This window comes from Moschus berezovskii, chromosome 2 (assembly GCF_049115385.1).
Source record: "Moschus berezovskii isolate FMDL1 chromosome 2, NW_MosBer_1.0, whole genome shotgun sequence".
Classification (NCBI taxonomy): domain Eukaryota; kingdom Metazoa; phylum Chordata; class Mammalia; order Artiodactyla; family Moschidae; genus Moschus; species Moschus berezovskii.
In genome coordinates this window covers 52186991-52213624 of record NC_142461.1, presented here as the reverse complement: position 1 = coordinate 52213624, position 26634 = coordinate 52186991, and the positions used below count along the sequence as shown (strand labels likewise).

At 37.0% G+C, this 26634-nt stretch overlaps 1 protein-coding gene across 1 annotated transcript in view; it reads right to left on the bottom strand.

Moving 5' to 3' along the window:
• DNAH7 (dynein axonemal heavy chain 7) overlaps positions 1–26634 on the bottom strand; it is a 301053-nt gene that overhangs the window by 188795 nt on the left and 85624 nt on the right. Inside the window, exons 16-22 of the mRNA XM_055397140.2 lie at positions 24220–24444; positions 21501–21647; positions 19171–19856; positions 17133–17319; positions 6970–7163; positions 4376–4574; positions 1213–1353 (exon numbers count right to left, since the gene is read on the bottom strand). Coding sequence (XP_055253115.2) covers positions 1213–1353; positions 4376–4574; positions 6970–7163; positions 17133–17319; positions 19171–19856; positions 21501–21647; positions 24220–24444 — 1779 coding nt within the window. The remainder of the gene's footprint in view (positions 1–1212; positions 1354–4375; positions 4575–6969; positions 7164–17132; positions 17320–19170; positions 19857–21500; positions 21648–24219; positions 24445–26634) is intronic.

Here is a 26634-nt window from a genome sequence, read left to right as displayed (position 1 = left end):
TGGTTTGGGGCCAGCAAGGAGTAAGATCCAGAAGGCTACACATATCCCCAGTAACCCACACTGGCAATGGAGGAATCCCTTTGTGTGGGGAGGTGGCTGAATGGTAGTTTCACAGTGAAAAGACAAAATGAAGTTTCTGGACCCACTAGGGAAAAAAGAAAAATGCACATGGAGACAGAGAGCCAAGAGTCCAGGAGTATCCAAGGGCTTATTGCAGTAAGAGAAACCCTCACTCCCGTGCTTTGATGTCCATGAAGACTTTTTCCCCTAAAATCCCTGACTTCCTGCCACACATCTTTATTCTTCCCCAGAGGAGAAATAAGTGACTTGTTGGTAAGTTGGAATGAACTAAGCATGTGTTACTCAGCTCCTTCCTCTATGACATCTGCTTGCTTACAAGGAATACAAGACTCTCAAACCCAACACTCAGTGTTCCCCCAATACCTTAGATACAATAACGCCAAACTCCCTGTAAAAAATATGTTTAAAACTCATAGTTTTAAACAACATCTGCAATTGCTGGATTCTGACTGGCCCACCAGTCAAGTGAAAGTTGATCTGCTTGAAATCCTACTTTAAGGATAAGAACATTGCACTGAATGCAGTTTCTGTTTTTAATTAAAAATAGCAATTCAATTAATAATAGTAAATTCATATATCTTCTAGAATAATGAAAATCAACCTTTACTCAAAATATTAACTAAAAATTAATACAAAAAAATAAAAATAGTCAAAACAAGTCAATTAATATCTTGTCTTCATAGGGCTTCCCAGGTGGCACTAGAAGTAAAGAACCTCTTGCCAATGCAGGAGACGAAAGCGACACGGGTTTAATCCCTGGGACTGGAAGATCCCCTGGAGTAGGAAATAGCAACTCACTCTAGTATTCTTGCCTGGAGAATCCTATGGATAGAGGAGTCTGGTGGGCTACTGTTCATAGGGTTGCAAAGAGTCAGACATGACTGAAGCAACTTAGCACAGCATACTTCATACTGTAGTTTTATTGAGGGCATAAAAGAGAATTATATTATGTAATTCCTTCTAATCCTTCTATGTTTAGGAAGTTTCTTTGTCCTACTATCTAATAACAGGATTGAGGCTCCAATATCCTTGGCTTTTGGGTGGATGGTCTTAATTTTTTAGAATAATTGTATTTTGGCAATAATCACTATTAAAGAAATGCTGAAAAACCTTGGGGTAATAAAAACTTACCTCTTGTCCTTTTGCAATAGCTGTTTGTACTTCTAATGTCCAAAAGGTTTGGGATACACAGAGAACTGTTTGTCCAGGCCACTCTCTTACCCAGTTAATTCGCTCATTTTGTGCATAGGCAAGAATTGCATCTTTAATTACCTAATTGTAAAAGAAAATACTTAAAGGTAAACAGTTTTACACTTTACTTGAGTAAGCTAAACAATGAAGAGCTAACTCCTAAACGGATTAACTTGTACTGCTCTACTTCTTATATTTTAGCCAATTATGAATATTCAAAGTATGTGAGTAGACTATTTAAAGATTTTTCATACACCTGAGAGCAAATATATATATAGCATTTTATTTTGCTGATATATAATCTATTTGTATGAACCACATTATATGAAATATTTCTTTGACCAGCCAAAGATGTCCTAGATACTTTTGGATTGAAAAACAAAAGCAATTTTATTACAAAACGTAAGTTCAAGTAAATCCAAAATGAGATCCTTCAAATTCAGATAATTACTTACTTTGAACTTAATCAGATCCCCACCCAGCCATGTACACATGTGTACATGCACATTAGGCAAACTACATAACTCCTCTAAAGTTCTTCCTATGTTTCCAGATCTCACTCCCTTTGACACCAAAGGCTATGCTGAGAGGGTGGATATAGACTTCATTCACAGAGAGATGAGAGTTGTAAATTCAGGAAGTCTAAGTCATGTGCTTTACTACACATGTTTTCAGTGGATCCATAGATCCACTTTTTCAAACAGTCTAATTTATCATATCAACCAAAAATAGTTAAGGGCCAACAAAGGTCCGTCTAGTCAAGGCTATGGTTTTTCCAGTGGTCATGTATGGATGTGAGAGTTGGACTGTGAAGAAAGCTGATCACTGAAGAACTGATGCTTTTGAACTATGGTGCTGGAAAAGACTCTTGAGAGTTCCTTGGACTGCAAGGAGATCCAACCAGTCCCTCCTAAAGGAGATCAGTCCTGGGTGTTCATTGGAAGGACTGATGCTAAAGCTGAAACTCCAATACTTTGGCCACCTCACGCAAAGAGTTGACTCACTGGAAAAGATCCTGACGCTGGGAGGGATTGGGGGCAGGAGGAGAAGGGGATGACAGAGGATGAGATGGCTGGATGGCATCACCGACTCAATGGACATGAGTTTGAGTGAACTCCGTGAGTTGGTAATGGACAGGGAGGCCTGGCGTGCTGCGATTCATGGGGTCGCAAAGAGTCGGACACGACTGAGCAACTGAACTGAACTGAACTGAACTGATGAGGTGACAGCCATGTCAATGTTTGAATTTCTGAAAAGGTTGTTCAAATTACATTTTTAAGAGAAATATATAAGGATAGGTGAACCTTTCTGGACTTCTATAGTTCAGCAGGATATTACAGAGCTGAATTGAAATGAAGGGCAATGTTGACTATTGACAATAAAGAAAATGTATTAATAAAAGGCCGGAAGTAGCCGCAAAAAAGACAGGTGGAAAAGGAGAGATTGGAGAAACACTGGAAATACTAGAAGGAACAGTAGAGAAATGCCAAGCATGAAATATATATGTGTTCTAGAAGGATTCTGTGGAGAGAACGAGAAGGAAGCATATAACCTAATTCACAGATTTCTATATAGTTGGAAAAGGACAAACATGATTACAGAAAGTTCTATGATATCATATATAAAATATATTTTACATATAAAATATATAAACTATGTATACCATATATGAAAAATTACATATATTTTGGTGGTAGCAATCTACATTAAACCCATGATAACACAATAAGATAAGGGGCAAAGGTGCCATGGACATGATATTTTATCATTTACAAATGACACAAAATTCACATACTTTAGGCACATAGTAGCCTTTCAAGCATGCAAATAACATACAGCACAACACAGTAACACACGTCTCCTATCTGTAGTATTTTATATTGCATTTACTTGCATTTTCCCACCAACTTACACATGAACATTTGGAAAAGATATTCCTACACCATTCCTTGCCAACCCAACTTAATGGTCTGAAATGATAACCAAAATATTTTATCTGAATACATTGGCAAAATTAAAATACTATTAGTTGAAATAGTATTAAATATGTCTAAAATAATGAGTTATCCCTGCACACATCAATTAACAAACCATATAATCAATTTAAGCAGTGGTCAAAGTAAAATTCATTTAATTGTTAATAGATACATAAATGAAAACATTGTTTATCAATACTTATCAAAACCTACGGAAGCTCATTCTCTTTTGTCAAGTGAGCCTATATATATAAAGTATCATGAGAAAATAAGTAATTCAAAGAATCCATCTCTATCATAAGGATGTTCATTATAATTTAGTCCAAAATAGGGAGAAATGGGAAACTGTCCAAAAGATTTTACATCTATTGAAAAAATATAATTCAAGCAGATACTAAAATTATATTTGAGAGAAAGGGGCATTAAGGTACATGATGTATATTAAATACCTGGATTCCAATGAATTTTTCAATAATGTATGACAGAATTTGAAAACTTAGTGAAAACTGTGTTGATTAGGACCTGATGCCATGTTTCCTTTTAGTTCTTGCTCTCAAGCTTCCCTGATGAATCATGATTTTTACTCCTGGTAAGGAACTTGAATGATAAGTTCACACTATGGTAAAAAATGAATTTAACTGCTCAACTGATATCTATTTCCCTCCATGACTTAAAATTCTGTAGTAGCAAAAAAAAATATTACAAGTGATTGAGATGATAATGTGTTAATGTGAGCTGTGAAGTAACTGTTAATGATTTTCTAACATTTTGGTACATATGTCACATATGCACAGAACAAAAGAAAGCACCATAGAAACTGATGTGAAACTGTAGAGGCACTTCCTAGACAAGACTAAAGATAGACCATGCAGATCAAAGTGTGTCTAATATCAAGAGCACAAGAAATGAGATAGACTCAAGACTAAAACCCAAGGTTTTTGTAACATGCATTGCTTTTCAAGTGAGTCATTACAAAAATAGTACCACAGTCCATATCTTTGCCTTCAATCTATTATAATTGAATTGATAATTTATGACTCAGTTTGTTTAAATAACAATGCATTTATCAGTAATACATTAACATTCTATCATCTTTACTAGAAATAATAATAAATATAGCCAGCTACCTTGTGGATGGATTTAATCATAGCTCTCTCCAACTCAACCAACCACTTCTCCACTTGACCTCTGGCTTTGGCTGTTGAAATGGTGTCTACGAGTTCCACCACCTCTCCCTCACTACTCTTCATGTGAGTAATGTCCAAACTTTCTGTAAATTCCACCTTTGCAATTCCTTCAAAACATTTCTTCAAGTGAGGTTGCACTCTGTCAGGAAAAAGAATGTTTAAAAGAATTAACCAAATAAAAGAATTCCCTAAATATCAATGCTTTGTGTATTTTAAACTTTATTCAAAATTCATAAATGTGCATTATGCGTGAGACCCCTGCTAGATGCTGCAGATGAAGTGTTGAAGGGGGAAAAAAAAACATACACATGGAATATACTTACATGAGTCAAGTGGGAGGTCATCATTAATTGAATAATCACAAAAGACCTATAAAATTACAACTATTATAAGAGCTACATGAGGCTTTGTTTGCAGCACAATGAATTGAAAAACATTAAAAGTAATATAAGGACCAAATCAATCTTGACCAACAGATAAAACACTAATCTGAAGAATCTTCAAATGCATCAAAGTATATTGTTATTTCAACTGGGATCTTCAGAGACTGCTTGCAAGTTATACAACAAGATTAGAACTTTAAATAAATCAACTACTTGGAAGGTGTCCAACTTTGGTCTACACACTGTAATATAGATGGAACTGACTAAATTCCTCATTTTTGGCATGTTCTGGATTACTTATCTCTTACTGTGAAAGTACAAGACACAAAACTAAGGATTGTAACAAATATCTAATCACTGTCTGATATATACTAGACACTCTTCTAAGGAATCAAGAATCAGCTGTAGGGAGAAAAAGGTAAAAAACCTCAGCCATTATAGAGCTTATGTTCTGCTGGAGGGAATAAAACAGTAAGCAAATAAGCACATTATAGAGTATGCCAGATGACAAAAAAAAAAAAGCATGATAAAAAAAAAAAAGGCAGAGAAGATAATCAGGAAAGGTGATTAGGGGGTGCTTGAAGGGGTTGCAATCTAGTGTCCAGGGAAGGCCTTCCTGAGTGGCAGGTGTTTGAGCAGGTTTTGCAGAGAACATCATGAAAATGCCAGACTGGATGAAACACAAGCTGAAATCAAGAATGCTGGGAGAAGTATCAATAACCTCAGATATACAGATGATATCCTCAGATATACAGATGATATCATTCTAATGGCAGAAAGTGAAGAGGAACTAAAGAGCCTCTTGATGAAGGTGAAAGGAGAGAGTGAAAAAGCTAGCTTAAAAGTCAACATTCAGAAAACTAAGATCATGACATCCAATCCCATCACTTCATGGCAAATAGATGGGAAAGAAAATGGAAACGGGCAGATTTTATTTTCTTGGTCTCCAAAACAACAGCAGATAATGACTGAGCCATGAAAGTGAAATATGCTTGCTCCTTGGAAGAAAAGCTATGACAAACCTACACAGTGTATTAAAAAGCAGAAACATCATTTTGCTGACAAAGGTCTGTATAGTCAAAGCTATTTTCCAGTAGTCATGTACGGATGTGAGAGCTGGACCATAAAGAAGGCTGAGCACTGAAGAATTGATGCTTTTAAACTGTGGTACTGGAGAAGACTCTTGAGAGTCCCTTGGATGGCAAGGAGATCCAACCAGTCAAGCCTAAAGGAAATCAATCCAGAATATTCATTGGAAGGATTGAGGCTGAAGCTGAAGCTCCAAACCTTTGGTCACCTGATCCCAAAAGCCAACTCATTGGAAAAGACCCTGATGCTGGGAAAGATTGAAGGCAGGAGGAGAAGGGAATGAGAGAGGATAAGATGGCATCACCAACTCAATGGACTTAAGTTTGAGCAAGCTCCGGAAGATAGTGAAGGACAGGGAAGCCTGGCGCACTGCAGTCCACAGGGTCACAAAGAGTTGGACACGACTTAGCAACTGAATAACAACAACAAAAGCAGTCTTGTGAATATTTGGGTGAGGAGGATCCTAGGCCAAGAGAACAATATGCTGAGGGAAGAGGCTAAATCTTCTATGGGAGAATTGTAAGGACTGTAGCAGAATAAACAAGAAGAAAACCAGTGGGGGATGAATAGGAAGGATCATGGTGTAGTACCTGGTGAGTGACTGCAAGGCACTGAGAGGGCACTGACTTTTATTCTGCGTGGGATGCAGAATAGTGCTGTGTTCTGAAAAATCTGTAAGACAGTATGTGATAAAAAGAGAAGCCCAGCCCACACGTAGAAAAATATCATTCAATGGTATTTCTTATGTTTTAATCATCAAATAAGTTGATTATAGGAATGATTTACAACAGTCTTAAGTTATTACATAAACATAATCATATATAACTGGAGAAGGAAATGGCAACCCACTCCAGTATTCTTGCCTGGAGAATTCCATGGAGAGAGGAGCCTGGAGGGTTACAGTTCATGGGGTTTCAAAGAGTCAGACACAACTGAGAGACTAACACAACAATCATATACAAGTTCTGCATTATTCTGAAAATTAAATTTAAGCAGATCAACTTAGCCATGTATGATGTATGCATTATGATATATACAGTAATATTGATATGCCTTACTTACCTAGTGGGATCTTTAGTCTCAGATAGGATCTCAAGAAGTTCATCATTAGACAAGAAAAAGAATCTGGGGAAGAAGAGACGTTTCTTTTCCAAATATTCATTAAGTCCTTTAAGAATGAGTTCCAAAAGCTCATTAGATTTTTTCAGCCTCTCCAGCATCCTCTCAATAGTTACAACTGACAGAACATGTTTATCCTAAAAATAAAAGAAAATTCACAACTCAAAAATACTAGATACTGACTTCATATTATATTTGAGATTGCATGGTTTTAATATAACAAAGGTTCCACAAATTGTAAAGTGAATACTTTTTCTTAAAGTGCTCTTCAATTCAGTTCAGTTCAGTTCAGTAGCTCAGTTGTGTCCGACTCTTTGCGACCCCATGAATCACAGCACGCCAGGCCTCCCTGTCCATCACCAACTCCCGGAGTTCACCCAAACTCATGTCCATTGAGTCGGTGATACCATCCAGCCATCTCATTCTCTGTCGTCCCCTTCTCCTCCCACCCTCAATCCTTCCCAGCATCAGAGTCTTTTCCAGTGAGTCAACTCATCGCATGGTCTAGATCTAACCAGCCTCTTTAATTACATAAAAGCCACGTTAACTGGATCCTCAGTGATGTTGGCCAAAATTTCTCATTCTGAGCTGGGAACTGTGAGAGACAGACAATGAGAGAGAAGGGCAGGGGAAGAAAATATTATCTGAACTCACGAGAAGGATAGGAGGAAACAAATTAGTATGAGATATGTTTAACTTTTGCTCTTTAAGGGAAAGTACTGTAAAAATATGTCATTATTATTATTTTGAATATTGTTACCAATAATAAAATAAGACATATCCTGTTTTATAAGTGTAGTAAAAATAAGCATTTGGGAGTGGGGAAGAATGAGCTTTCAATAAAGATCTTACATTACAAAGAACTACCTTTGGACCTGCATTATAATACTCTGCTTGCTGAAAAACAAGTTCAAGGTGCATTCTTCCTGAACTCTCTGGAGATTAGAATTGTTCTACTTTCAAGGCATAGATTTCTGAACATTCTATCACTTGAAAGTGTCACTGTTTGCTTTAAAGTGACTCAAATACAATCAAGTATTTTATAAAGCTTTCTTTAATGCTGTGGGATTCAAAATAAGAATTATAACCAAAAGTTGGTCTTAAGAACTGATATTTTAAGAAAGTAGTATATTAATTTCTTAAAATACCCACACCAGTAACCACCAGTCTTATAGAAAATCTTTAGAAATATATATATTAAAGCACAGTCTAGGTAGAGTCAAAATAAAATTCTTTTTATTTTTCCTTAACACACAATTGATATCATCCAGGTCTAGTCCTGGTTTTATAATCCCAAACTCAGTGTCCACCATTGACACCAATGACAAAAACAGAAGAATTCTTTATTAAATAGGCTCAAAGGTGGGAGAAAAAGGTATCAAAATGTATTATAGATTTTCATCACCAGACCAAATAAACCTCATGAGAATACACCGGTATATTTAGAAAATTTACATGAAATTAAATCAAGGGAATACTGTTAAAAGTTAATAGAATTTCAAGATTAATTAACTAAACTTATTTTTGATACTTAGCCAAAGTGAGTTTGGTATTCACTGAAAGATCAATCAAAAAATTCAACTGTAAATTGTTTCATATAGAAATTTGATTCCACTGTAGGAAAATGTTTTTGTTAATAGACTTTCAATGTGACTGGAAAGAAAGATAATTTTCTGCTTTGTTTTAAAATATAACAATATAATGGGAACACAGCAATTTAGTCAAAGAACAAAATAATTATCATTAATATTTGTTTTTTCAGTAGAACAGGTTCATATGAAATATGCAACATATACAATTCACTTATCTTTAAAGTGGTGCAATTTTCTAAAGGCATTTTATTATATTTCCTAAGAGTTTTATACTTCAAATAAACATTTTAAAATGCACACAAAAGTCAGCATGACAGAGATTCAGGTCATAATTTAATGTGCAGTTCATTAAAAAAAAGTATGGAGTAGTACTCTTGTACTCTTAGATTAAAAAACTAAAATGATGTTCTTAGAGTGCCACCTTCTGGAGAAGTATGTTTTTCTTTGTTGGGAAAAAAAAAAAAAAGAGTTGCTAATAAATGCGAAAAATTCCTTTCACAAATTAACAATGTTTTATTTTTAGCCAAAGAATATACCACAATTTGCTATTTTAGATCTGAGATCTGAAAGTTTAAAAATTCAGTTATTTAAAACAACAGTTCATATTTCTTTCCCTAAATATTACAATTACAAAAGAAATACTTCTGGAAACACTAAGCATTTGAGCAAGAAAAAAACTTTATTGAATTTCTGAGGTCAAACCTATTAATCTAGATCAGCTTAATGACTCTGAACCAAATATGCTTGTTCTGAATGAATATACGTGATAATTTATATACCTTGGTATATGGTCTTAAGAAAAAAATATAGACAAGTAATCATTATCTTGATTAGGAACTCTCTTTCCATAAGAAGGTAAACAGAATAGAAACTGCGTCAGATGAAGGAAAGCACAGCCTTGTTCCTAACCGACATCCTTATTACCTGTGTGACCTTGGATCATTTAACCGGAGCCTTTGTCTCTTTATCTTTAAAATGGGGATAAAAGCAATCTCTCAAAGTTGTTATGAGGATCAAATTAGACAAAATATTGGAAGCACCTAGTATGGTACCTAGAACACACATACACTTGAAATTACCCTTTCCATCTCACCTTCTATAAATATCTCTTGAAGAGAAACAAACAGACACTACCCTGGGGGAATGGATGCAGTAAGTCACTTACATCATGCTATCGATTTAATGGAGCTAAAATAAACATTTTATAAATTGCCTTCCTTCTGGTAAGATAATTATCATAGTAAAGTAAAACTGGCTTTAAGTTCCACACTGGCACTGCCACAAAATTCTGGTGCAGAGTAAGCATTCCATAAATATCTGTTGATTGACTGAGTGAATGAGGATGAGTTCAGTTCACAGAAACACAAAGAAACACGAAGATTTTTTGTACCAACAAAAGAAAGTTTTGATGTTTTCCTACTGTACCAACTCATTAGCTAATGCTCTCAAGATAGAACAGTAAGATATTAAAACAGGAAGCTACTAGAAATGTGAAACTAAGTGCAACTCCTTTGACACTTTAATTACTTTTTATCTTCTGGAGAGGAAAAGAAATTATTAACTACCATATTTTTTGGTTAAAGGATAATTTTACAAATTTTAGGTGTCTTCTTTTGCTTCCTAAGTATCACCACTCTCATCAGCTCAAATGACAAGCTACTGGCTAATTTACCTTTCTAAACCAAATGCTGGTGATATCAGGGCCTGAAACTTTAATTGGGGGTATACAGAGGGCATTCTAATTACTGCTGCCATGAGAAGCTGCATAGAAAGTACACTTAATGGAATTAAGCTCAAGCCAGTTCACTAAACTTCCAGAAGCATAAACTTCCTAATCAGAAACCTCTGGACAACAGAAAACTGGTCAGATGTTCACTAAACATATTAAGTATTAGAAAGGAAACCTGGATTCACCAAGTAGACCTTTATGCTCCCTTTCAACTTTCAGATCCTTCGACCTCACCAAAAATAGAAATCCTTTCAAGATGCAGGATGTTTCTAGGATCACTCCAGCTCTTGGGACTCAGGAGTTATCTAACACTGAATTTTTAAAGAACGCTGTTCAGAATGAACTCAGAATTCTTAGAACTAGCAATAATTCAAGGATCAATATCAATTTAATTATTCACTCACTCTGGACAAATATTTTTGAAGAGCCTGCTACATGCCTGACACTGTTTTCAGTGCTTGGGCCACAACTGTGAACAAAGCAAAGACCCCAGCCCCCAAGAGGAGACAGGTGATAAATAACAAAATAATTCATACATCATATAGTCAGTTAGAAGGTGATGAATGCTGCAACTAAGAAAAGCGGGCATCAGGATGGCCAGAAAAGGCAGAGGTAGGTTTCAAATTAAACACGGTGCTCAGTGTGAGCCTCTTTATAAAGGGAATAGTTGAGAAAAGACTCCAGGAAGCAAAGACACTGATCAGCTCTGCAGATATTTGGAAGAACAGGGTCCAATAGGCGCAAAAGTTCTAGGGTGGAGTGTGTTTGGAATGTGTGATTCAAAAAAGGAAGTTAGCATGGCTAGAATAGAGTAAGTAAGGTGGAAAGTTACGAGGACAGAGAGGTAAAAGGGTAAAGTGAGTAAAGCAAGAAGTTCCTCCTCAATGAAACTACTGCTATGTCCCATACAGAAGCATTTCTCCCCTGGATACTAAGATATTTCAACTAGCAAGACCAAAAGTTGGGAAGCAGAACTGTCGTGAGTCGTTTATTGGCTGAACTAGTATGAAAAGTCAACATCATTTTCACTCCTTAATTCCCAGACCCATGAACTGTGCCTATGGGAGAAACTATTCGAAGCTGGTTGAGAATATGGGCTATGTATCCTCTAGAACTGCATGCCAAACTCACAAACTATTTTCTTCCTGCTCATATAGCAACTGAGTCTTCAACATGAGCTATTCCACTTTTTATAAGGTCAATATTCACATTAGGATCTGTAAATCTTGAAGGGTATCAGTCAATTGCCTTATTTCCTTTGTAATGTGAATTCCATAGCAGAAGCAGTATTGTATGGAAACTGTGACAATAAGGCACTCAGTAAGTCAATGAATGACAGTGTTGGCAGAAACTTGGAAAAGAAAGGAAAGTCCTCTGGTGCAGACAAATCACTGATCCCTCCTTCTATTCTGAAACAGGTGCACTGTATTTAATTCCTTCTAAATGGCTGCCTGGCCCCTTCAGGTGTGATCCTGTGTCAGAAGCATTTTGTTCATTTCTGATGTTGGCAGCTTGGACGCTCTGCAGTGTTGGGTAAGGGACAGCCCATGATGACAAATCCTTCCATAATTCCCATCTCTGCCTTTATGACTTCTTTGTCTGTAGCCTGGGTGACACATATTCCCAGTTTGATGAGGAGAGTTTTGGCTTATGCTTGCTTTCCTGGCTTACTTATTAATTGCTCTAACTTTCAAAAGTTCTGCAGTTTGGGCAATGTATTATATGATATTTCCATTCACAGCTCACTGTGCATACAATGGCATACGCTGGTTGACATTCACAAATAGACCAACTGGTCAACTATATTAAGTGCCTCCTTTGGCAGCACTACCTTTCATTAAATATTTAGATGGAGCACAAATATACTCATATTCTAGTCTATTCTGTGATTACTGATAGATCTCCTTATTACCAATCTTTCAACCTTGTTTTTTCTAAGTCCTTGATCATATAGCCAAACTGCTTACTATTGACTGTGATCAATGTAGATCCACACTTCTGACCATCTCTATAGGCAAGGTAAAAAAAAACCCAAACAACTAATATTAATTGAAGTTGTACCCTCTAAAAGGATTCCCTTCCTACTATGCTTTGAGTCAATCCAGTAAGATGGGGAGGGGGGTTGTAATTTTTGCTTCTGAATAATGCAAGCGTATTTTGCAGACATCTATAAACCAGTCTTTGTTTAAATCTTATTAAGGCAGGTTTTGGCAGAAATAAGTAAGTAAACAGAATGACTCACATCTCCGTGACTAGCTTATTGAAACATGAATGTCTGCTAAGTGCAGTCATATCAATCCATTAGACTGCATCTAACTTTGGTTCTCCCCAGACAAGCACTATTGCAATACCTCCCACACTCCTTAGAACTCTGAAAAGGCTTCTGGCAAGGGAAGCTTTCAGAGTGAGAGTCAGGGCAACCAGAGTTCATCAAATTCCCTCAAATATCCCCAATTCTCAGTTCTCACCATCCCACTCTTTCCCAATGAGGAAATTATCGTTCACAGAACAGGTCTGGCAAGGCTGTGAATTAAATTACACTGTAATTTGGCAACCTGCTGGATCAGACTGTCATTTTTGGCTATGTCAGAATTGTAGCTATGAGAATTAAGAGGCTCTCTGAGGGCAATCAAAGAGGCATCTTAATCCTCTGACCATATCTTGAGCAGAGAATTTAAGCCTTTAATTAGACCATTTCTTTAGTTTTCCCAGGGTTTTAGAAAAATTTCAGCCCATCTCACATACCTTGTATTTCAAATTTGTACTGTATTGACCTGTTTCAGCAGCCACTTGATCCACCAAAGCATTGCCTATAAAACAGACTCTTCATTTCACGAGACCAGTAGCATAATTTGAGTAAGTGAATTTTGCACTCCCTGCTAGGTGCCACCAGTGTTCCATTTTCAGATGGTAACTAGATTTTAACTACCCTAAAGCCCAAGTGGGTCAGGTAACCAATCCTAGACCCCAACTTTGAGGTTTTGATACCTGTATTCAGAATTCAGTGCAGGATCTTTCTAGGTAATTAAACAAAAAAGAAATTTAACATAGGGAATTAAGTGATTAAAAAATCACTAGAAGGTCTAGGGGAGCACACTCCAGTCTGGTTTTCCAGAAAAACTCCAAGAACTCTGTGGAACTGATCTTCCGGAAGGGTTGTTATCTCTGCCCCAGTAAGAACAAAAGGACACCCCCAGTGGAACGACTGCATTCAAAAACACACCATGGTGGCTGTGATTCTAGGATCAGAGAGGGGGGTTCAGGAAGCCACGATCATCATCATCTTTAAATACCCATCAAACTGGTGACCAGACGTTGAAGAAAAGAAAAAAAAAAAGAGACATTTTTTGACAGCAGATATAGCCTTCCAAGTCCCTGATGAGTGTACCTAACCATCAAAATCAAATTCATTTCCAGAAACTTAGCTGTTAAGGAGTCTGGAAGACATAATTTTTAGCTTTCCAGCTCCCTAGAAACTGGTGAGATACTTGGTGCCAAGTGATATTTATGATAGTAAAAGGATAAAGAAAAATAATGACTCTTATGCTTTGGGCCTGAAAAACAGGAAGAGTAGTGTTCATATTTATTGAGATGGGGTTAGACTATAAAAGGAAAAAGTTTGGGGAGAAATTCAAGAGTGTCTTTTCCTGCCTTGTATGAAAGGAGCCGAAAAATGTCAGACACAACTGAGTGACTGAACTGAACTCAGGAAATAAAAATGGTACATGTGGATCAAAAGTCAAATTTGGATGAATGCAAAAGATCATCCACTTCTTTCAACTCCAAATAATAGGCAATTCACTGTTCCCATATTCTCTCTTCTTAGAGAGCCCCTAGAAAACTTTTCAAGTGCATGTAAAGACAGAAGGCTAATGTCTTCATCCAGAAGTCTGTGCTATCACCAGTCTGATGACCTGCTCCAGTGCTATCAGAACAAAAAAAGGCTCTGGGAGAAGGTGGTGTGGTGTGATGACCAGAGAGGCAAGGGCCATGTGCTCGAGGTTACTAAGAGGTAGAGAAGATGGATCCCAGGTGCTGCAGACCCCAGGTGAAACTAAGGGCTACAAACCTGTGAAACATTGCTGTAGCATGGGGCGAAAGATACATATGAGAAGAGCGTGGCAAAAGCCATCACTGGTCAATCAGTGTGAAGATGAAGCCAAGGATGACAAAACCTAGGGGAGATGCTCAAGGTAGAGTCTCTTTTAAACCAGAACTTGTCCGGGTCTTCACCTGTGCACAACGAGTTAATCTGTGGACTTCACCTGTCCATAGTTGGTCAAAAAGCTAGACTAGTTGTGATGACCAAGAGTCAAGGCACAGTGCATGGGCATCAGAGACAGGAGGTCATCCAAATTATGACTACCAACAAAAAGAGCAGATAATTTGCTTGGATCAGTTACATTAGTGAATTTTCCTTTCTCCCTTTCTTTTTTTCCCTTCCTGTTTCTACTTTCTCCCCGCCTTTTACCTCATCCCTACCTCCTCCCTGTCCCAGTACCTGGTGATAAGCACAGGAAAGAGAAAAGCGGTGTAGGAGAGCACAGTCCCCACCCACACACTCCAGAAAAGCCTCAGGTGTACCTGACTATGTGGAAGAGAAGAGCTCTAAATATAACTTGAGACTGAGGTTCTCAAACAGGTATAGCTCAGTCTTCATAGGCAAAAGTATCCTAACCAAAAGTGGCTGGAAAATTCTGGAATTACACTGAACTTTCAGTAGGAGAGCCTTTCCCAGTGAGAAACAGCCTTTGGCCAAGCGTAGTTGGGAGAGGATACCAAAACATAAAATTATTTCATGTTTATGCCTTAAGGAATCAGAACAACCTCAATCAAGCCATTTATATTAACAATATCATTTACATTCTGTTTTTAACCTCTGAGCCTTTTCTCTTGGCATAGTTCTAAAAGAACATTTAGAAACCCCTAAGGCTGAAAGTGATGACTTTTTGTACCAAGCACTTAATCCAGTGACCTCTGGATTGTACAGGTCATCCTCATTAGCCTTCCTAAGAGAATATGGACTTAGGTTTATTTTTAAGGCTTTAGAGAGTATAGACAAAAGCTGTCCTGATGCTAACATACTGACAAAAAGAAAATGTAAAGCCATTTGAGGAAGATAATCAAATCTTATAGCAAAAGTAAATGAAGTGTCATCCAAAGAAAACTGCTTATTTGGGAATGAGAGTAAGTAATGCTTTTTTGTTAATATGTTTTTAATTCAGCAGTTTTATAGAATTAAAAGTGTGTCTCCATTATTACTAGTCTCAGTATAGCTGCTCTTTCAAGGCATTGAACTATTAAATTTTCTTAGCAATATGAATTTTGAAGAGCATTTTGATGAAATGCCTGATTCGGATTCCCTGCTGGTTCAGCCAGGAAAGCGTCTGTCTGCAATGTGGAAGACCTGGCTTCAATCCCTAAGTCGGGAAGATCCCTGGAGAAGTAAATGGCAACCCACTCCAGTACTCTTGCCTGGAAAATACCATGGACAGAGGAGCCTGGTAGGTTACAGTACATGGGGTCACTAAGAGTCTGACACGACTGAGCGACTTCTCTTCATCAAATGCCAAAAAAAATAACTTTTAAAATTATATTATCTAGGAGAATACAAGCATCTGCTTTATTCTTTTGGGGGGGCAACAAAAATGGGGGGCAACATCATCCTCTTCCAAACAAAAACATACACATGTTACAAGGATTTTTCCATGTTGTAAAGAAACAATATATAAAAGGAGAAGCTAAATTTACAAAGCAAATTAATTAGAAATGAATTTAAAAAAAAGAAAATGTGACTTATCAGTAGGTTCTTTAAATAGGGAATTCCAATGACATTAATTCTACAAAATTTTGGTTTATACAAGGTTTTGTTTCAAGTATTATTACATAAAATGAAGTAAACATTAAATAAACAGACCCATGTTCATCTTATGGGATATTTTCCTATCAAATCATATAGTTGTCATTGATACAATATTATCAACATTTAGGATTATAGTCATAATTTTAAAAGTTTAGATAATAAAAATTAACATATTTCCACTTTAGGATAGAAAAAATTTAAGATAATCCTCTCCCTACTTTATAATAAACTTGTATCAATATTTGATCAAAACACCAATAGAGAAGTTCACATTCATTTAATGATATAATAACTAATATTTCTTCTATTTTAATCTTAACATCCACTAAGACACAAACTATGCTTTGCAGGCATGTCTTTTGAACTGACCATAAACCATATTTTCTTGAGTGGTACTGTTTTTTATTAAATTCCCTCAAAGTATAAGTTCTCCACTGTATTTGTGCATTGCTTAATTGATAGACTGCATTTTGTTTGTATTTATTGGGCTCTTTATATATATATATATATCTTTGCAGCTCTTTTTTTTTTTTTAGGTCCCTACAGAGAAACTTCATGATTGAGTGGTTGGCCTACTGCTTTTTTTCTCACTGCAGAGCACTTCAGAGTCGGTCGTATGGGAGCCAGAGAATAGACAGGACACCCCGTGCTGGGTGGCGTTGCTATCTTTCTGCCAGAGCATCTGATAAGAACCATTGCTAGAACCATTGTCACTATATAGTGCAAGTTCAGTTTGGACCTCAAGAAGTAATCAGGACAAAACGCTTACTTTCCTTTTGATGTTTCTTGCTCCTGGGATTCTAAAATAATATCTAATATGGGATATTAGATATGTGGGGAAAAGACAATGACTTACTTGGATTGTTTTGAAAAAAAATGTTACTTCAACAAAATAATCATGTTCTCACAGATTTTTACCTACTTGTAGGACACTTTTCATTATATCTCTCCATGTTTTATCCACAGTTGTAAATCGCCTCCCTTCCTCAGGCATTTGAGACATAATGTCTGGAGAACTAAAAATGGGCTCCAAATACAGCCATGTGGCTTGGACCTTGAGCCATTCATCCAGAATCTCCTGAAGCAGCAGGAGCTTGCCCTCCCATTCCCTGAGAAGCAAAACACAGTGGTGCTTATCAATAGCAAATCAAGAAATGTTTCATATGATAAAACTCAAAACTAGACTGTTAGCAGTACACGTAATGTTGTTATGCCAATTTCCATTCATCTACCTACAATCAAAGATAAATCACTAGATTGGCTCTATAAAATCTGTAACTAAATAATAGCATCAACATTTACGCTAATACAGATGCACCTATCTAAAAACAGGTTGGTTTCTATATATGTCATCTCAATAAACCTTTCTGCAATCCAATTCCATGCCAAAGAGCATGAGTTGAGAATGAGATTTTGGAGCCAGTAATGGTATTCTCAATCAAAGGCACTCTCAACTTCTGCTTAGGAAAGGTAATTACATCCAAGATTCATTTAACATTGGTTTTTCAGTTTTTTAAAAATTTGGACCCGTAATGGCTATCTTTACAAGAGAAAATATTCCAATTGATAAGATATAATAGGCATTTAAAGAAAAACCTACACAATCATAAGTATATTCTGTTCTGTTCAGTTGCTAAGTCATGTCTGACTCTTTGTGACCCCATATATTAGTGTGGCATTTTTGAATTAAAATGAATTATTGGTTCATTTATAAATACAGAGGGAAAAATGACTAAATTTCCTTAAGAATAAATATTATAATTACAGCATAAACTAACAATTTTACAATCACAGTTCTAAGGTCTCTGGGTGTATTTGCTTTATCCTCACAACAACCCTCAGAGGCAGGGTCCAGACTGTAATATTTATTTACCAGTAGGGATATTAAGGTACACAGAGATAAGCATCAAGCTAATGAACAAAAGAGCCAGATTTGAACCCAGACAGTTGTAATCACTATGCTATGAGATAACACAGCCATAAAGAAGAATGATTGGTTAAAGGCAACAGAACTTAGATATGGGATGGCTTTATGTGTAGATTAACATATTACTCATCATTTATAAGTGGTGATCTGTAATTTTAGATTGTAAACACCAAGAAATGTACATAGGAGTTCAAAAAGTCACCAGGCATTTTAAAATGTCTTTTTAAAATGCCTTTCCTTTCCATGTTCATCAATAAATTTGTCTTTCACACAAGGAAATGAATGCCTCTGCCTCCTTCTGGTGCTCTTCCCTCTCTATCTAATCCCAGCTAATGCAGAAAATTTCTCACTAGCTAATGAGCTCATGCATAATTCTTAAAAATAGAATCTAGATGTGCCACTTTCAGAGTTCAAAAATTACTCTTGATGAGCACATTGGAGCAAGCTGGGCAGGAGGCAGAGCAATCAGAGCCAATACCAATAGCTGGGCAAGCTCAGGTTTAGGATAATGTACCCTTAACCAAAGGCTGATATCTCCAACCAGATAGCTTTCCCTTGCCATGTAAATTCACAATGATGATGGCAGTCTGATTTGGATTTACTCTTTTTTAAGGTAAAATATAAACTACTTAATACAGATTACAAAAACTGAAAAAAAAATTGACAGGATAAGGGTCATCTACAACAAATTAGTCTATTTGGAAAAATACATAATATTTTCAATTTATTGTTTATATGTTCTATAAACTATGTTAATAGGCACAAGATTATTTTTGAGCATCAAATATATGAGATCGGACTGTGGGCAATAGAAAAGAATATCTGGACACTGTCTACTACCTTTGCTCTGAATATAGATAGCAAAAGTATCAAGACTCTTCTAAGAGAAATAAAGGTTAATATCCCTTCCAATGTAGTATTTAAAATATTAAGTATAAAGTGAAGACTCAATTTTCAAAAAGAACTGTATATTATATATGAGTGATAATTTTGATAACATACTATAAACACTGTCGTAGAAATATCACGTTACCTCATTTGCTTTTCATAAGGCTTAATGAAGGGAGATCCTCGCATAGTTTGTGTCTTAATAATGTGGTCATCCAACAACATCTGAATTTCATCAACTGATGACAAAATAGATGTCCCACTTTCTCTATAAGGAAGAATGACAAATTCTATTGCATCCCATTCATTAATCATCTTCTCCATGGCCTTTTCGAGAGAATATTCTTTGCTCGCTGCTTCACTAATACCCTCAAACCTATCTAAATATGGCTCCAGATTCATATCTAAGAAAGAGAAAACAGTGGAATCATCTGTTGGCTGCAGCGGGTAACCAACGATGCTGGACATGGCCTCCCAGTGCCTGGGGCGCAAACCAGGATTACAAATCACTTGAATGAGAGGAATGTGCTGCTTGAAATCTTCCACCTTTGCTCTTACTTTTTTGGTCATTGCCAATGCATTGGGAGAATCGTGAAAGATTTTCTCCAGCTTATAGAGTCCTCTCCAGTAATTTCCAACGTCTGTTTCTACTTGGTCTGGGTTCACCTTGTTATATGGTCCTTCTGTCCATGCTCTATATTTGGTACTAAATTCTACAGCAGTTTCATAGAGACGGAGATAAGGGTTCAAACCATCTTGGATTTTTTTACGCTGAGGATATATTGATGGTAGCCAACCAAATGCCTCCTCTTCAGCATTAAACTGCTCAATCTGGAAGGACAAGCATTAAACACACTATTCTGAAAGGGAATGATAGTCAAAATTAAGTTTTAAAAATATATCCAATGTGACCCCCCCAAAATCTCTCATCAAATGCTAAAGGTAAACTTAAATTAGGCCATACCTGGAAAATAACAATCTCTTTTTCGTGTGTATTTTGTTTGTTCATTTTTGCTGTTCCTATTTCTTTTTTATTACAGTTTCCAGAGAACAATGACTTCTTAAGTTAGGTAAAATAGTAAATTTATACATATAAAGAAGTCTCTGCCCATCCAGATATACTGAGGATATAGCTTCTTTTATTAATTAATAAGAACTTAAATACTTTTAAACACACAGCATTGTGTTAGATACTATGGAAAATAGAAAAAAAGTATATTGCAAAGTACCAATTCTAAGGAGTTAGTAATCCAGTTGAGAAGTTAAATACCAGTTACTTATTAAATCAGCAACAGAAGAAATGCCTTAGAACAGTAGCCATTTAATATAAATTGAATAGTATATATTTTTAATGCTATCACTCAAAGACAAGAGAGCCTTCTGAAATAGCACGATCATAGATGCTCCTGTAGAGAAGTTACAACTGAAGCTGGGTCTTAAAGGTAAGTAGAATAAGATATGCAAAGAAAGCATTAATTTCCTCTTAGTATGAAGTTGTAAGGATGAGGGGGTATACAGGAGTAAAGAGTGAGCTATGCAAATTATGCAGTTTACTTAAAATTTCAGTGGCATCAATTTAAAAAAAACTACAATTTCTCTCTTCTCAACATATATTTACACATCTGAGATTATTATAAACTCTTTAATCATCTGAACTAAAATATCAAAATCCTGCAATATATTAGGAATGTTAGAGAATCATAATATGGTCTGTTTTCATATTTTGTTGTTGTTGTTCCATTGCTAAGTTGTGTCTGACTCTTTTGCAACCTCGCGGGCTGTAGCCCACCAGGTCTCTCTGCCCATGGGATTTCCCAGGAAAGAATACTGGAGTGGTTTGCCATTTCCTGCTCCAGGGGATCTTCCCAACCCAGGGACTGAACCTGCATCTCCTGCATTGGCAGACAGGTTCTTTACCACTGAAGCACCACATAAGCCCGTTTTTCTATTTCCCCTTTTTATAAAAAAAATAATAATTAAAAATTTCAAACATCTTACATAGCAAAGAGTATGGCTTTTCCCCACCCAGCTTTTAATGAGAACACTGGTTTCTGAGATAGTGGTATTGGAAACAAAGTGGCTTGATGGGAGAAAACAATGGACCATTAAAACAGCCGTGAAATCTAAGCTGGCTTCCATGAAGGTGGGAAATCTAAACAGTAACCAGGTGCTATCACATAATGTAAATGATCAAGTGACACAAAATAAAACTTAAAAAGCAGATGGAGATACAACTCTATCTTTAAAATAAAAGAGGAAGGCCCCTAAAATGTTATTACTACCAATAGAAAACAGCAATGCTGCTTCTCCATGAAGCACGTCTATAAAATCTATTTGTGCCATATATGTTAATCTCTAATTAAATGTCGTTAAACTCTTTGAATCCATTTCTTAAAGGTGAATGAATACCCAATACAAAGTCAAATGCTCTTTCTGTTGAACTAATTCATCCTACTAAGAATTTTTAAATTATACCTTGTCTGCTGCTAAATCCAGCTTTCCATTCAGTGTCTGAGCCTTTTTCAGGTACCGTTGTACATCCTGAAGATCTCCAAATGAGTAAAATTCTTCTGACTGTTTAGCATAACTTTCCAATTCCTCCACAAACCGTTCACACCGTAACTAATAAAAAACAATTTTTTGTTACTATTTTTAAGAGTTAAAAACCCCTATGCATCAAGAGAAAGTTTTGGAATTTATAAGGGTTATCAGAATTATTACATTTCATCACTGGCAAAATATAAAGAAAGGGACAATCTTGAAGATGACTGGGATCCAAAACATGTAGAATTTTTAAGGGTCTGGATTTAAAACTAATGGGTTTCTATAATTCATATTCATATAATTCTTATAATTCATAAATCAGAGAAAGTTTACCCCTCTATCATCAATGTAAGAAATTCTAACTAATAAAATGTATAAGAATGTGATAAACAATGGTATTCTTTAGCATGCTAATGAAATATATATTCACTCAAAAAAAATCTCATGATAATCAAGTATGGGCCTAAGAGAACTCCAATTTTTTAAAGACTCATAAAGGTAACTGCAGCATTTTTACTAACTAGAAAAAACTGAATTTCTTTATTTGTATTCTAATATTTAGATATCTCTTCAATTAGTAATGCTAAAATCAAGCATTCTGAGTTTATTTTTCTTGTCCCATGAGTTCACTTCACAGGAAATAAAGAAAAATATATACAGATTTAAAAGCCTAAAAACTAAACCCCTCCAGTGTAAAACAAATGTGTGTGTTTTTTTAATGAGAGGTTTCTTACAAAATTGTCATTGGAAAGACATTCCAAATTAAGTGGTTCTTAAACAGCTGTTAATAAAACACTCAAAACTCAAATCTAGGTTATTAAAAATAATTTTACATTTTATAGATTATCTAGGTTGATTTCTGCCCTCTTTAGTTTCTTGGGCAATTTATTGCTCTGGCCCAGTGAGAGAAGGAAAATGAGAAGAAAAATTCATTAACGTGAAGTATAGTTTGTAGAATGGTATACATTACCACAAAGTATAGATAATTCTGGGTCACCCAGTGATTTCCTAAGAATCTATTATATTGTAGCATAAGCATCTAATGTTCATGATGTTTTCTACAGGTTTTAAAAAATTCTGAAGTGGCCTAAATGTAAAACAGAAATAAATACTTAAATATACGCTTACAGTTTAAAATGAAGTATTAAGAAATTTTTAAGTCTATAATTTATGCTCCAAACATATTCTGCCAATCAATTGTATTTGCTATAGTGTGGCAGACAGAGGCTAGGCTTGCTATCAAAGAACAGCTCTACTGGCTGACTTGAAACAAGTCTCTTCACCTTCACCTGCGAACCTTAAGTCTCTTCATCTGCAAAATGAGACTGAAAATACGGTGTCATTCAGATCATAGCTATGAAGCGCTCGTGGCATTTCTGTGTGTCAGGCACTGTGCTAGCCAGTAGGGTTAAAAAATAGAGAAAAAGTAAAAATAAAAGTCCTGCTATCAAAGAGGTAACCGACTAGAGGGAGAAAAAACTGAAAAAAATACTATAATTAGCCCAGTGGAGATGTGTTAAAACTATTATAGGAACAAAGGAGAAGCACTGTCTGACTGAAAGGGATTCTCTGGATGTCAATGAGTTTGCAGGATAGACAGGCATGTGTGGGGGACAGTGGAGCACTCCAGATGAAATGGAGAGTGTGGGGCTTCCCCGGTGACTGGGTGGATAAGTATCTGCCTGCCAGTGCAGGAAACACGGGTTCGATCCCTGACTGGGAAGCTCCCACATGCTACAGAGCAACTCAGCCCATGTGCCACAACTACTGAGCCTATGCTCTAGAGCCTGTGTGCACAACTGCCAAAGCCAGGGCATCGTGGAGTCTGTGCGTTGCAACAAGAGGAACAGTGAGAAGCTTGTGCACAGCAACTAGAGAAAAGCCTGTGCAGCAAAGAGGACCCAGCGCAAGCAAGGGAATGATAAACATTCAAAGAAGAAGAAGAAAGAGAGAGTGTGGGCGAGAGATGAGAGGTGTAGGAGAGTGGGTCCCAGAAGTTGCTCAGGGTTACTGAAGAGACAAGAGCAAGGAGTGGGAAGAGGCAGGAGATGAGGCTGGACAGACAGGGCGAATCACAAACCATCTTGTTTGGAGGACACACACAGAAGGTTCAAATTACTGAACATTAGACACGACTGAGCGACTTCACTTTCACTTTTTACTTTCACACATTGGAGAAGGAAATGGCAACCCACTCCAGTGTTCTTGCCTGGAGAATCCCAGGGATGGGGGAGCCTGGTGGGCTTCCGTCTATGGGGTCACACAGAGTCGGACACGACTGAAGTGACTTAGCAGCAGCAGCAGCAGAGTTGGTGGAGTATTTAGGCAAGTTGGCGATTACACAGTGTGAAGGCGTACCTCACCAAGGGAGCTTTGGCCTTAACAAAAGTAAACTCAAGAGAGTACTATAAACTGTGTAAGATAATATTTTTATTAATGGTCACTTGTGGGCAATGAGTTAAAAAGTTTTCTCCCTTGAAAAATTAAGAAATGATGCCACATCCATCCAACATGTGTACTATCTTCTACTAAGATGAATGGGAAGAGAGCTAAGACATGTGAACTGTGAAATAGAGGAGCTGACAGTGCTATGTAGGAAGCTAAATATTTCCAGAAAATGAAAATAATTTAAAATATCCACAATGCCTACCTTAAGACCTTCTTGATATTGTTCTGTTTTCTCCTTAATGATTTTCCTATGTTCATCAAAAATTTCTTCCATTCTTCCATACCACTGGAAGACATTATTATTTAGTCTAATGTCAGCTGGGGAAAAGTTGGTACACTCAATGAGGAAGGTGAGGCAGTTTTTAGAATCCACCAGTCTTTGTCCCAGTTCAACCATATCAACTGTCTCTACTTTCTGAATATAAGCCTGAGGGAAAAAAATTACAGATGGCATTTTAAGGAACAGCTCATGTCAAAAAATAGCCTGTGGAAATACATTGCATAAATATGTACAGACTTGTTAGAAGGACAGACTTTTGGTTTAAACAGAGGACTGCAGCACAGTCTGCTTCTCATCCCTCCTGAAAACCTTTACTGACAGAGCAGGGGGAACAGAAATACTAAACAACAGACAAAAAGCACTGGAAAACCAAAGAATGCTATAGTTGTCTGGAACATAAGAAGCAGACGCTGAGCGATACCATTAATAGCATTTTGTGGCACCTACTATATGCCTGATACTGTGCCAAGTGCTGGCAATTCAGTGTGACAAAAACAGACACGGTCTTTGCCCTCAGAGAGCTTAAAGTTTAGTGGAAGAGACAGTCACATAACCATCGTTAACAAATGTAAAATTGCAAATCTGCATCGGCAGGACTTTAGTTATAAAAACTAAAATATGGGCTTTCCTGGTGACTCAGACAGTAAAGAATCTGCCTGCAATGCAGGAGACCTGGGTTCAATCCCTGGGTTGGGAAGATCCTATGGAGGAGGACTTGGCAACCCACTCCAGTATTCTTGCCTGGAGAATCCCATGAACAGGGGAACCTGGTGGGCTACAGTCCATGGGGTCACAAACAGTCAGACACACCTGAGCAAAAAACTAAAATATAACTATAGATAAATTTAACAAGGAATGTACTAAACCTATGAGGAAGACTACAGTACTTTATTAAGGGACATTTTTAAAGTACCAAACAAATATAGAAACGCTTATTAAGACATAATATCATAAAGATGTAAATGGTGGCTCAGACAGTAAAGAATCTGCCTGTATTGTGGGAGACCTGGGTTTGATCCCTAGGTTGGAAAGATCCTCTGGAAAAAGTGAAAGTTGCTCGGTTGTGTCCAACTCTTTGTGACCCCATAGTTATAGTTCATGGAATTCTCCAGGCCAGAATACTGGAGTGGGTAGCCTTTCCCTTCTCCAGGGGATCTTCCGAACCCAGGGATTGAACCCAGGGTTCCCGCATTGCAGGCCAATTCTCCTTACAGTCCCCAGTGGACTTCCCTTGTAGCTCAGCTGGTAAAGAATCTGCCTGCAATGTGGGATACCTGGGTTCGATTCCTGGGTTGGGAAGATCCCCTGGAGAAGGGAAAGGCTACCCACTCCAGTATTCTGGCCTGGATAATTCCATGGACTATATAGTCCATGGGGTCGCAAAGAGTCAGACACTACTGAGTGACTTTCGCTTTCACAGTCCCCAGTATCACATCTGTAAGAACCTTCATCTATAGAACACAGAAATATCTCATGAAAGCATGTTACAAGATAGTATATATTAGCAACAGTTAGGCAGAATTCTAGTTTATACCCCCACAAAAGAGAACAGATTTTAAAATTCAAAAATAACAATTAGTTTTATTTAACATGTTACTTTACTATTTAAAATTCCTTACCAGTTAAGCCACAAGGGAAGCCCAAGAATACTGGAGTGGGTAGCCCATCCCTGTGGCCTACCAGGCTCCTCTGCCCATGGGATTCTCCAGGCAAGAATACTGGAGTGGTTGCCATTTCCTTCTCCAGGGGATCTTCCCAACCCAGGGATCAAACCTGGATCTCCCACATTGCAGGCAAACGCTTTACCCTCTGAGCCACCAGGGAAGCCCAAATACTTGAGAAGGCAAAGATAATCATGAAAAAGGGAAATGATAGAGACTAGCTCTGCTAAACAGCAAAATGCACTATATAGATGCAGTAATTTAAACAGTTCCTGTTCTGGCTTCAGGAGTAGAGAATGGACAAGAATAGAGCTCAGAAATAGATTCAAGTACGTATGGAAATTTACTGTTGAAAAAGAGGCATTTCAAATCAGGAGTGAAATGACAAATCATTTAATATATTGTACTGAAGTAATTGGCTATTGATTTTGGAAGAAACTAAAAGGCCTATTTACTTAGTAGAAGTACAGAGAAGGTACACTATTCAGTTCAGTTCAATTGCTGAGTCGTGTCCGACTCTGCAACCCCATGAATCACAGCACACCAGGCCTCCCTGTCCATCACCAACTCCCAGAGTTCACTCAAATTCATGTCCATTGAGTCGGTGATGCCATCCAGCCATCTCATTCTCTGTCGTCCCCTTCTCCTCCCGCCCCCAATCCCTCCCAGCATCAGA